The sequence below is a fragment of the Hemicordylus capensis genome, chromosome 3 (assembly GCF_027244095.1).
Source record: "Hemicordylus capensis ecotype Gifberg chromosome 3, rHemCap1.1.pri, whole genome shotgun sequence".
Classification (NCBI taxonomy): Eukaryota; Metazoa; Chordata; class Lepidosauria; order Squamata; family Cordylidae; genus Hemicordylus; species Hemicordylus capensis.
The window spans coordinates 52,910,842-52,923,137 of NC_069659.1; the positions used below are offsets into that span (position 1 = coordinate 52,910,842).

General features: G+C 48.3%; 2 protein-coding genes across 10 annotated transcripts in view; one reads left to right on the plus strand and one right to left on the minus strand.

The window, feature by feature from the left end:
• CMSS1 (cms1 ribosomal small subunit homolog) overlaps positions 1 to 12,296 on the minus strand; it is a 308,145-nt gene that overhangs the window by 168,755 nt on the left and 127,094 nt on the right. The window contains exon 1 of one of the 8 annotated variants that reach the window (XM_053308852.1): positions 944 to 989. The exons of 5 other annotated variants lie outside the window; for them this stretch is intronic. Coding sequence is in view for 1 of the 3 variants with exons in the window: in XM_053308850.1 (XP_053164825.1) it covers positions 40 to 55 (16 nt within the window). In the remaining 2 variants the exon portion in view is untranslated. Of the gene's footprint in view, positions 1 to 39; positions 235 to 943; positions 990 to 12,296 lie in introns of those variants that run through there. 2 more of the 8 variants (XM_053308851.1, XM_053308850.1) reach the window with 2 other exon arrangements.
• FILIP1L (filamin A interacting protein 1 like) overlaps positions 1 to 12,296 on the plus strand; it is a 260,129-nt gene that overhangs the window by 124,967 nt on the left and 122,866 nt on the right. The window lies entirely within an intron of this gene.

Consider the following 12,296-nt stretch of genomic DNA (forward strand, 5'->3'; position numbering starts at 1 on the left):
AACAAACAATGATAGTTACACAATGACTGTTTCCCCTACCTCTAGAGGTGCCCATCCCATGGTCCCACCAAACTCACTCAAAGCTTTAGTCAGGCCTGACACTTCAAATGCTGATCTCTGTTGCTCCAGATCTGTGACAGGAACTGTGCCATGAGGTAAATCTCTCTCTTTCAAGTCTTTGCTTCTTCTCCTCAGCTGCTTCTGTAGCCTTCTCCCCCCACCACACACACACACCTCTCTCTCTCTCACACACACACACACACAGCATCTGCAACAGATCAACTGTTCCTCCTGGTTACCTAGGTAACCTACCCCCACCCACTACTGCCTTCTCCTAGGGCCTAGGCCAGGCCTGCTCAACTCAAGCCCCCCCCCCCCGGTGTTTTTGAACTACAACTCCCATAATCCCCAGCCACAGTGGCCAATAGTCAGGGATTATGGGAACTTTAGGCCAACATCTGCAGGATGGCCAAAGTTGAGCAGCCCTGGCCTTGGCACTGCAAATAGAGACCCTAGACCAGGGGCAGGCAATTGTTGAGTCACTCCAGCTGTTGTTGAACTACAACTCCCAGCATCCCCAATCACAATTTGTTGTGGTTGGGGGCACTGGGAGTTGTAGGTCAACAACAGCTGGAGTGCCAGAGGTTGCCTACCCCTGCCCTAGCCTGTAATTTGGAGCGTCCCATTTGTCCCCCCATTGTGTATGTAGTCATTTGTTGTTCCTGTGGTGATCCTGTATGGTAAACCAGAACAGGAGCAATCAACAAGAAGAAATTAAAAGAAAATAAAACAGAATGCAACAGATGAGCAAACGAAATCCAGTAATGTCTACATTTGATACACTCTCTATAATTGAAAGCTAGTCAGCTGAGGATGGCTGGCCAAGGACCGGTTGTGATTTGGCTTAAACTCTGGGGATAGAGTAAAAGGAACATTGGCTTACTGTGAAGAGTTCTTTTTCCCTGGGTTCAGAGCTCATCAGAGAGGGTTGTGCACTGAGCATGCTCAAGACATGACTTGAACACATGACTTAATTTCCTGTTGGAAGAAGCCTCCCAATCCCAGTTCCAGGGCTGAAGCGATGAGTGTGGAGAATCAGTTGGAGAGAGCCGAGTTAGATAGGCCTGTAGGAAGGAAATAACTTAGAGAAACAGAGAAGGGAGACCAAACAGAGCATCTTGAACAAAAACCAGGTGATAGATATGCGTGTCTAGAGACAAAGGAAAAGATGAAGAGGAAAAAAGACCTAAATACTGTGACCCTGAGAGCAATCTCCCCCAATAACAGAGGGAAAAATCATGTCCATTCGTATATTCCCTCCCACTTGAAAAGAGAATGCTGTCCATACATCTGGGTGGGGCTGATGAGCTCCGAACACAGGGGAAAAGAACCCTTCACAGTAAGCCAATGTTCCTTTCCCCCCTGTGTTGGAGCTCATCAGAGAGGGACTTGCCCAAGCGAGGAAGAGGGCAGAGGGAGGGAAGTATGTATCAGACTACTTGTTGAAGGACCGTGCGGCCAAAGGCGGCCTGGGGGGTCGAGAAGGAAGAGATCTTGTTGTGTTGGATAAACGGAGAAATCCAGGACCATGTCACCGCTCGGCAAATCTCTGTGAGAGGAATGTGTTCAGAGAAGGCCGCAGAGGTGGCCACGCTTCTGGTGGATGAGTAGTTATACCTTCTGGTGGAGGAAGGTTAAGTGACCCGTAGGCAAGGAGGATGCAGGACCTGATCCAACTCGAGAGGGTGGCCTTCGAAACCCTATTACCTAGGGTAGGAGGATGAGATGAAATGAAAAAGGAGTCAGACTTGCGAAGGTCCTTGGTGCATCTGATGTAGATGCTAAGAGCCCTGCGCACGTCAAGGTTATGTCAAAGCCATTCCCTGGGATGGGACGGATCAGGGCAAAAGGAAGGGAGAATGATCTCTTGTGACCTATGGAAGGTAGAGTTGATCTTAGGGGGGAAAGTAGGGTCAAGTCTAAGGTTAACAGAATTGGAGTGAAAGGTATATAGCTCCTTACGGATGGATAGAGCACCTAGCTCAGACACCCAATGGGTGGATGTAGTGGCTACAAGAAATAGCACCTTGAAGGATAAGTTCTTCATAGAGGAGAAAGATTCAAAGGAGGACTCGGTCAGGGCGTTCAAAACTCTGTGAAGGTTCCAGGATGGGAAGCACTGAACTGGAGGAGGTTCTACATTAGTGGCTCACCTGAGGAACCTTGCAATATGTGGATGAAGGGCAGAGGCACCTGTAGAGGTGGTATCCAGCACTGATGCAAGTGCTGAAGCTTGAAGTCTCAGAGTATTAGGCCGGAGATGCAGGTCCAGACCAGCTTGAAGGAAGGCTAGCACCTATGGAATGCCAGCAGACACAACTGATCCTTGCGATTGGTGCATGACCAACAAAGGAAGGCAGCCTAGGTGGCCTGGTAGACCCTGTCCATGAATTGTCTTCTAGAGGCCAGGATGGTGTTTTGTACTGGCTTGGTATAGCCCTGGGAGGCTAGTTTTGTGTGTTCAACCTCCAAGCGAAGACTTGTAGCCACCCTGGGTCTGGCTGGAAAAGAGGGCCCTGGGAGAGCAGATCTGGACAACTGGGGAGTTTCCACGGAGGCCTGACTGACAGGTCGAGAAGGTTGGGACATCAAGGTCTGCGAGGCCAGTGGGGCGCAATGAGGATCACTTCTGCCTGTTCCTGTACTATCTTCCTGAGGACTTTGGTGATAATCGCTGTGGGTGGAAAGGTGTAGAGTCGAGTCCTTGGCCATGGTGAGGTCCATCTCTTGAGTCCGCCTGGGGAGAGTGGAACCTCGTGAAGAAGCGAGGGAGGGGATGGTTGGCCGGAGACGCAGAGAGGTCTACCTGGGGGCATCCGAAAATTTGAACAATCCGTAGGAAGACCTCGGGGTGCAGGAACTACTCCACCAGATTGAGGGACTGTTGGCTGAGCCAATCTGCCTGGATGTTTTCCATCCCTCTGAGATGTTCTGCAGTTATGGAGGCTAGGTTGGTCTCCATCCAGTGGAAGAAGAGATCGGATTCTAGCTTCAGAGATTTGGATCGTGTGCCACCGCCCTGATGGTTGATGTGGGCCTTGGCAGAGACGTTGCCCATCCTGATGAGAACGTGTATTCCCTGAATGAGGTGGTGGAAATGAAAGAGTGCAAGACGAACCGCTCATAGCTCCAGCCAATTTATGGACCTTTTGGCTTCTGTCGGGGACCAACGTACTTGAGCTGGATGGCTGAGGCAGTGGGCTCCCCAGCCTAGGCTGGCATCCCTAGTGATTACAAGGCGTAGAGTCTCAGAGAGAGGGAGACCTTTGAGGAGGGCTGGAGATAACCACCACAAAAGTGACTGCTTGACCGTCTGAGGCAGGGGTATCAGGTGGTGGGTTGAGGACATGATCAGTTCCTGAAAGATAAGGATCCCAAGGTCTGAGTGAGGTCCATGACATCCGCCAAGTGGCAGTGGATCAGAGGGTGCAGCTGAGAGATTATCCTTGCCCTCCTTTCTGGTGGGAGAGATACAGAGTCCTGAGTTGTGTTGAAGAGGGCTCCCAAATGGATGAGCGACTGAGAAGGATTGAGGTGGCTGTTCTCTAGGTTCACTACAAACCATGATCCTTGAAGCATTGGAAGGTGTGGCAAACGTTCTCCAGGGCTTGATGAAGGGAGGGCGACCGGATGAGCAGGTCATCCAGTTAAGGATGGATGTGGACCCCCTGTAGGCAGAGGTGAGCTATGAGTGCCACCATGACCTTCGTGAAGACCCTGGGCGCAGAGGCGAGCCCAAATGGCAGGGCATGGTATTGGAAATGGTGGCTGTTGTATGAGTAGCGTAGGAAGGCTCTGTGTTCTGGCCTGATGGGGATGTGAAGATAGGCTTTGGAGAGGTCTATTGATGCGAGATAGTCTCCTGGGTGAATGGCCTCCTTGATGGTGTGGAGGGATTCCATCCTGAACTTCTTCTTTCAGATAACCCGAACCGATTTGAGAGACTTTAAATCTAGAACTGCCCTCTAGGACCCGTCCTACTTAGGGACCAGAAAAAGGATGGAGTAACATGCCTTGAAATTCTTACGTGAATGAACATGTTCTATCTCATGAATTTGGAGAAGATGGTGAACCGCTTGAGTCATTCAAAGGTGTTTGGCTGGATTGTTGGAGTGCGGTGACGGGAGAAAGTGCTAGGAGGGAATAGAGGTGAGGTTGAGGGAATAGCAGTTGGAGACTGTGTCAATGACCCATCTGTCGTTGGATGTGGACATCCAGGTTGTGCTGAAATCCAACAACCTGCTGCCCACAAGGATGGAGTCATTGCTTCCGTGGCGGAAGAGAAGGATCTGGTATTGGATTCTGTGAAGTTCCCTATGTATCTCTGACACCACTGTGGTCTGCCAAAACCTCTGGTGTTTTGAGGTCGGAGTTGGTAATTTTCCCGGTGGGTAGACCGGGCCTCCGGCGATCGGCGTCCTTTGCGTCGCGCGCATGTGCATGCGCAAAGCCTCAGTAGCCTGCAGGACTTCAAAGGGAGAGGAGCTCTGTTCGGTAGCTCCTCTCTTTGTTTACAACATCATCCGGTGAGGACTCGGGCGGGCGGGGGGCTGGGAGGGAGGGAGGGCTGGCAGGCGACGGTGGCGGCAGTAGTGGTAGCGGTAATTTGTGCCTTAATCTGCTCGCGGCGGGGCGGGGGCGGCTGGTTTCCAGCACCCCCATTACTCCATGAAATACGGCCTCTGGCGGGGGCAAAGAGGCGGGAGGAGTAAGCAAGCCCTCCCGCCCTTAAAGAAATACCCCCCACCCGGACCCGGACCAGCCAGATCCGAACTGGTCCAGCAGTTCGGCCATTCTTTAGAATAGCCTCCGGACCGGTTCGGACCCACCCCTAGTAATGGTGGCCCTGATGGCCGTGGCCGAGGCATCGTGCACTTTTTCCAGAAGTGAGTCACACTTCCTATCCTTCTGGCTCATCAGTTGTTCCCGGCCCTCAGTGTTAAGGATAGTGCCCAATACCAATTGGGCTACTGGGGGGGGGGGTCGTCTATCTTCGGAGTTGCCAGAAGAGACATGACCTCCTGTGGTAATGAATAATGCTTTTTAGGAATATTGCCCATAGATTTAGAGGATGTTGGACGTTGCCATTTGGAACACATTACCTTGCGGAACAGGGGTGGAAAAGGTACCGCAGTAGTGATATTAGAGCTGGAAGGAAAAACATTCTGATCCAGCATAGTGGAGGTTTCTGTGGTTTCGGAGGGTGCAACATCATTAATGGTCCTTTTTGCCTTAGAGAGGAGAATGTCAAAGTCAGCTGCAGAAAAGAGCCTAGAGAAATCAGGGATAGGGGAAGTGATCTCCTCGTCCGATAGCTCTCCATCCTCCTTGGTAGTCAGGAGGGTCATCTGGTTCCTCTGTCCCAGAGCTGTCCTCCTCTGAAGAGTCAGCTGCAGGGATGGCAGGTCTGACTGAGGGGGGAATGGGAGCCAGAGGAAGGGGTGGGATGGGGGTGTGGAATATGTGGAGCAGGAACAGTAGGAGGAGATCAGGGGGTGGAGAAGGCAATGTTGGAGTCCCTGCAGGAGGGGGACGGAGGGCGGGAGGGCGAGGGGATCCCCTAGGGCATTTTGGCTTGACTTCCTCTTCAGAGGAGGAGGAATGCCCATACCTTTTCTTCCACCTGAGAGGCAGAGCCCTGGATACGAAGAGCCCTCATTCTGTCAAGGGTATTATGTGCCTGCAGGGGCTAGAGTCTGGGGAGGATGAGGAGAGCTGCTCTCCACCCTATCTATAAGGGCACTGAGGTGCAGGTGCTATGTTAGGGACTGGCACAGCCAACAGAGCCGCAGGTGGCTCAGCATTCGGAGTCACAGGTGGCTCAAGTGGCTCAGCCACAAAAACGTCCTCCTTAAAGAACCCCCTTAGCCATTCCAAGACATGCAGAGCAAAGGGAGGGGTATGGGTACTCATGGGAACCAGAACATTCGGCATGGTGATGTTCGATGGAACGGCGGGAAAAGAAGAAGTGGCCCTGTTGGCAGTGTGGGGGGAATGCACAGACCAGCCAGTTCCCCCTCAGACACTGGGCCCATCCTGGTCAAGGGTAGGGACGCCAGGGGATCGCCCAAAAGGTGCTGGTTGCCCGCCCTAGTAGGCGTTGGCTCAGGAGAACGTGCTTTCGGTTCTGACCACTTGCAAACCTTCTGTATCAAGATCCTCTTGCTAAGTTGCACCAAGGTCTCAGACCTCGAAGCAGGCAACCTTTTGTGCTTCTTTCTCTTGGTTGGCTGATCCCCACTATGCTTGATCTTTTTAGGAGCTTTCTTGTAAACGTGCTCTGAAATTCGCGCCTCCTGTTGCAAAATGGCGGGCACAGCCAGAGCCGATTCCTGCTGCTGGGAGAGGAGCACAGATTAAAGTGGCAGGCTGCCCAGGTCCTGCGGCAGCTGAAAACCCTCTGACAGGGAGCCCCCCAGGAGCTCTTTGGTGTGAGCCAGCTCCATAGAGATTGCCTCCAATCACAAGAAACAGAAAATAAAAAACCTTTTTTGGAGTCCAATTAGCCAAATTACACATCAAAAGGTTGTTGAAGGGAAAAAAATTTAGCATTCAATTTTGAGACTAGCTCTCCTCCCACCCTCGCACAATCTAGACAGTGAGGGAAGGAGAGAAAAAGCGAACAGAAATAATAGAAGGCTCAAAAATGCTAAAAGTTAAAGAGCTCTCAGAAAGAATGTGCCAGCTCAAGCAAGACAGAACTGGAACTGGGGTTGGGAAATTTCTAGCAGGAAATTAAGTCACATGTTCCAGTCCTGTCTTGAGCATGCCCAGTGCACAACCCTCTTTAATGAGCTCCAACACAAGGGAAACAGAGGAATTCAGATATTCTCACTAGAAGCTGTGCAATCTATGTTCTGGAGGAACATTTTTCAAGTACCCTGGTGTGTGCTCAGTGCTTTCTTTCGTCTGGAAGCAGGACCGCTTAAAGTAGAGGCCAGAGCATGGATTAATATCTTTGAATTCTGGCTGAAGCTGGTTTTCCACCCTGCAGGCCTAGCTCCACTTGTGTTAATGGATAGCTATCAGTCCAGGTGGAAAAGATAGCTTTGATAAAGGCTGCACCACTATGGTTTCTCCCCTCTTGCATTAATAACTCTGGGGTATGAAAATGCCCGGGTCAAACTCAGACAAAGAATATACGATATGGAGCATCAAATTGATCAGGGCTCAATTCCTGTTGGTGTCCATTTGGGCAAGATCTGAGTTTCAATCCTGCCAGATACCTGAACCAGAAAATCGTGCCAAAATACCACAGAGCTCTGACACAGGCGCGATGCAATGCCTTGCAATCAGCAGTCCTGGAAAGGAGATATCAAAACATTCCCTACAAAGAACATACTTGTCTCTGCTCTTCCACTGCCAGTTTTACCAAGATATACGGTGCATACATATAACCCCTTTTATTAATTGCCATCCAAGTTGTACAGACTCTTTTTATATTATTTTTTTCAGTGTTTCTCAACCTTTTTGGAGTCAAGGACCGGTAAATTCTTTGTGCAGACTTTCAAGAACCGCTACATTCTTCCTGCACAGTTTCCCAGACCAGCAGTTAGTAAAAGAGTTTCAAGTTTATCTATTAGTACTATACTACAGGTGTGCACAACTTAAATGACCTGGTGGGCCAAAACTGACCGTGTTGGCTGATGGGGACTGAGGTCAATTTTTAGGGCGCTGATTATTAAAGTAACACTGAATAGCAATCAATTAATTAAATCAAATTAAAGTGAAATTAATTAAAATGAATTTAATCAAAAATTAACTTTTGAAGTTCTGGCAGGCCAAGATTAAATTAAATTAAAATAAAATAAATTGAACTAAAAATTCTAATAAAATAAAATACAATGTGTACAAAATATATCATAATAAAATGCACTGTTCTTCCTTTCCACCTCTGCCAAATCATCACACTTAACACGCAGCACTTCTAAGGAAAAATATTAGAAAAGTTTTTCTCTTCATTTTTGATAAGATTATACTTTGATCCTTCACCACACAGGCTTTTATAAGAAGGAAAGAGAGAAGTGAGATGGGGAAAGAAAGAGGGAAAGAACAGGGCAGGCTTGGCTTGAGAAAGAGAGACAGAGAGATAGAAAAAGGAAAAGGGGATGAGGCAGGCTTGAAGGGAGAGAAAGAAAGAGAAAAAACAAGAAAAGAAAGGTGGAAAAAGAATAGGTGGGTTTGGCTTGAGGCAGGGAGAGAAAGTTTAAAACCAAACTGATGGAAAGAACCACCCCACCGCGCAGCACCTTGCTCTGCTTGCCGCTTGCCTTCCCATGACGAAAACCTCATGTATTTTTTAAAATTCCAATGCATGGCTGGGGATGGCTGCCAGGAGTGGGGTGAGCCAGTAGTCCTTTTACCTCCCCACAACCCCCCGTTGCAAATCTCCATGTTTTTAAAATATATATATTTCTATTCCAACCGCTGTGCAGCTGAGGGGATAGCTGGGGCGGGGTGTGAGCCACTAGTCCTCCTTCTAACCCTCCCCCCTCGGCCCGGCGGTGGCAGATACTGATATCAGAGCAATGCCGAGGCCTGCCGTCTGGCCCGGCAACGCTTCCCACGCTGCGAAGCGACACCGGGCCAGACGGCAGGTCTCGGCATCGCTCTGATATCAGTATCTGCCACTGCCACCGCCGGGCCGAGGGGGGGAGAGTTAGAAGGAGGACTGCTGGCTCACACACACACCCCAGCTATCCCCTCAGCTGCGCAGCAGCTGGAATGGATATATATATATATATATATATATATATATATATATATATATATATACACACACACACACACACACACACACACACACACACACACACACACGGAGGTTTGCAGTGCGCAGGGGGAGGTGTCATTGCCCAAGGCACGGACCGGCACTCAACTTGTCACGGACCGGCACTGGTCCGCGGACCGGCAGTTGAGAAACTGTGTTTTAAATGACCAGAATGACCTGTGATCCTACAATGTAGCTAAATTCTGTTTGATAGCCAGTAAAATCTGCCAGGAGTTCGTTAAGAATCATTGTTAACTGGTCCGTATGCTTAAGTATGTGCTTAACCACTGTATTATAAATCTGTAGGTTATGTAGGCTTTTGTTGGACTACTGTTTGTAAACTGTGATGGTAATAAAGGAATTGATTGGTATTCTTGTTTATTTATTTATTAGACTTATATACCACCCTTCCAAAATAGCTCAGGGCGGTTCACAACATTCTTGCAGCCACTTGCTGCAGTTCCTCATGGTAATCATACAAAGACAGCTCTGTAGAAAGGGTGTTTTACTTATTGTGCAAAGATACAACTATAGGAATTGATGAGAACTTGACAGGACCTAATGGAATCAATCTGCAGGAAAGAGATAACTTTAAGTCCTCCGCAGTGGAGTACATCAAGAAGGTATCTTTTATTAGAACTAGATCAACTACTACAAAACTATTACAGCTACACAAATTCAGGTGTTTGCACAAACTGCTTGACTCCTATGCAATACTGCACAGCTGGCTAATGCTGTGTGGGGATGCAATTTACAAGGCTGGGACTGATATCATAGCTTTCATAACAAGTAAGGCCATGTTCTGACAATGTATTGATCCGTTTTAGCAGAACAGAACAGAACACAGTTCGCTGCCTTCTGGCAGGGAACAATTCAGCTAATTACTACTTTCTGGTGTGTTTTTAAATGAAGAGTCATGATTTTTCATGAATAATCTAAATGTATGTCTTCTACCAACCCTAGGTTATACAATTCTTTATTGACTGATCATTTGGTTGCACTGCAAGAAAGGTATTAGCCTGGAATCTTGGTTAAAGAAGGGAGGCAGGATAACAGCTTCTTGAGGACCAGTATGATGTAGTAGAGAGAGTGTTGACCTGGGTTCAAATCCCTGCTTAGTCCAGAAGCCCTCTATGTAAACTTTGCCAAATCGCTGTCTCACAGCCTAATGTACTGTACATTAGGGATGTGCACAAAATGCTTCATGCACGTCCAAGTGGGCAGAAAGCGGTACCTTTTAAAGGAGGCAGGCAGGTCCCCCTGCTCCTCCCATGAACTGCTGCTGACCGCCACCCCCACCCCATTGCAGTGCTGTCTTGCTTTAAAAAACCTTGAAAGCAGCAGATGAGATGCCGCTCCCTGCAGCCCTTGTGCAGCATCAACACATGCGTTGACACCATTTGTGTGCTGACACAGCACGAGGGCTGCTGGAAGCAGTAACTCAACAGTGCAGTGTTTTAAAGAGGACAGAGGCATGGCTGCTGCTTTTAAGTTATCTTTGAAGCACAACAGCGCCACAATGGGCTGGGGGTGGGGGCAGCGGCAGCACAAAGGAGGAGCCAGTAGCAACAGCAATAGCAATAGCACTTACATTTATATACCGCTCTATAGCCGGAGCTCTCTAAGCGGTTTACAATGATTTAGCATATTGCCCCCAACATTTCTGGGTACTCATTTTACCGACCTCGGAAGGATGGAAGGCTGAGTCAACCTTGAGCCCCTGGTCAGGATCGAACTTGTAACCTTCTGGTTACAGGGCGGCAGTTTTACCACTGTGCCACCAGGGGCTCAATATCAGTAGGACCTGCTGCCTCCTTTAAAAAAAAGTACCCCATGCCAAAATGTTTCAGCACATCTCCAAAAAGGTGGGGATACATTTAAAGACCGGGGAGGGTGCTTTTATCCCACCCACCCTGCCGGCACTGTCATAAAATTGTTCCTGCGGGGTGGCAGCATACCTCCTTGCCTCCCCGGTATGTCACGGATCAGAAGAGTCCACTGCGCGTGCGCACATCATGACATACGCACGCGTAGTGGACACTTCCAGCCAATACACACCAGGGTGGCAAGGAGGTACGCTGCCACCCTGTGGGACCGATTTTAATGAAAGCGCTGGTGGGAAAAACCCGGTGGGGGAGGGTAAGAGCACCTTCCCCAGTCCTGAAAGGTACCCCACCCACACACACACCTTTGAACCGGCAGTTGCTGGTTCCATGCACACCACTAGCCAGTGAGATGGGGAAATGGGAGGGGGAAAGGAAAGAATGAGCTGTTGCCAAGCCAGTGGGCCTCCTCTGCCTCAGGGGGTCCAGGGACATTTGTCCTTCCCCTTGTCAAAATATAGCTACACCCCCTGGGATAACACAAATAATACACAATTTGAAGGAGCAGTGTTGTAAAGCAAAGGTGGCACACATGCCAGAATGGGAAGGCAGAGAAAAAGCCATTGCACCCTCACAGAAGGACATGCTTGAATATTCACTTTCTCTACAAAGTCCTCAGCGGTCATTAAGATCATCAGGAGGGGTCACCGGTTCATCCAGTGGCAACCTGGAATCAGGCCTTCTCAGTAGTCACCCCTAGTTTGTGGAACATGCTTCCTTGGAGGCCTTCAGGAGAGCCTTAAAGACCCAACTTTTTAGCCTGGCTTTTAATGATACCTAGTTTGAATTTTAATTTTAGTGAGTTTTAATCTGGTTGGTTTTTTTTTTAATTTTGATTGTTTTATTATTATTATTATTTTAATTTTAATGTCAACCACCCTGAGCCACTTTAGGAAGAGCAGTATATAAATTGAATGAATAGACAAAGCCGATATTATCCAAGACTACCCTGAAGTGAGCTCTCTCATCCTGAGTAGCTTGCTGTCTCTATCATTCTGCCAAGTGGTAAGGAGGATCGTACCACACACATCAGATGCAGATTGTGTAGTAAAATGGTTCTTTGTCCAAACAGAGCAGCTACATTACCTAGTACCACCACCATGCTTTCAATACTGCCTCCACTAACATTTAAAGCTGACCTCTTATTTCTACCACAGTGAGTCCAAGTCCATGAACACTGGAATCCTTTTTGCAAATCTCCCATCAGACAAAGACCAGTGATAAATGTTTTTATTAATACAGCCAAATATATATTTACTACTCAGCCATGTAAAGGCAGAAAGATATACGTTCCCAGCCTTTGCTTCTTGTTATAAGAGCAGATCATGGACTTGAAAAATTATCATGGGCATAGTGTCATTATAGCAAGTGAAATACACAACACTTTAGGGCAGGGGAGACAATTTAAGACTCAAAAGCTTTTTCCTCAGCCTTTGCAGTCCTCTGCAACTGCTGTATGAAGACTCCTATACAAACCAGTCATTCACGTTGACAGGCAAAAGCACCTGAGAACAAAACACAGTTAAGTGTATTCTATTCTATAATGGTTGCCTCCATATTAAACTCTAGGAACATAGGAGCAT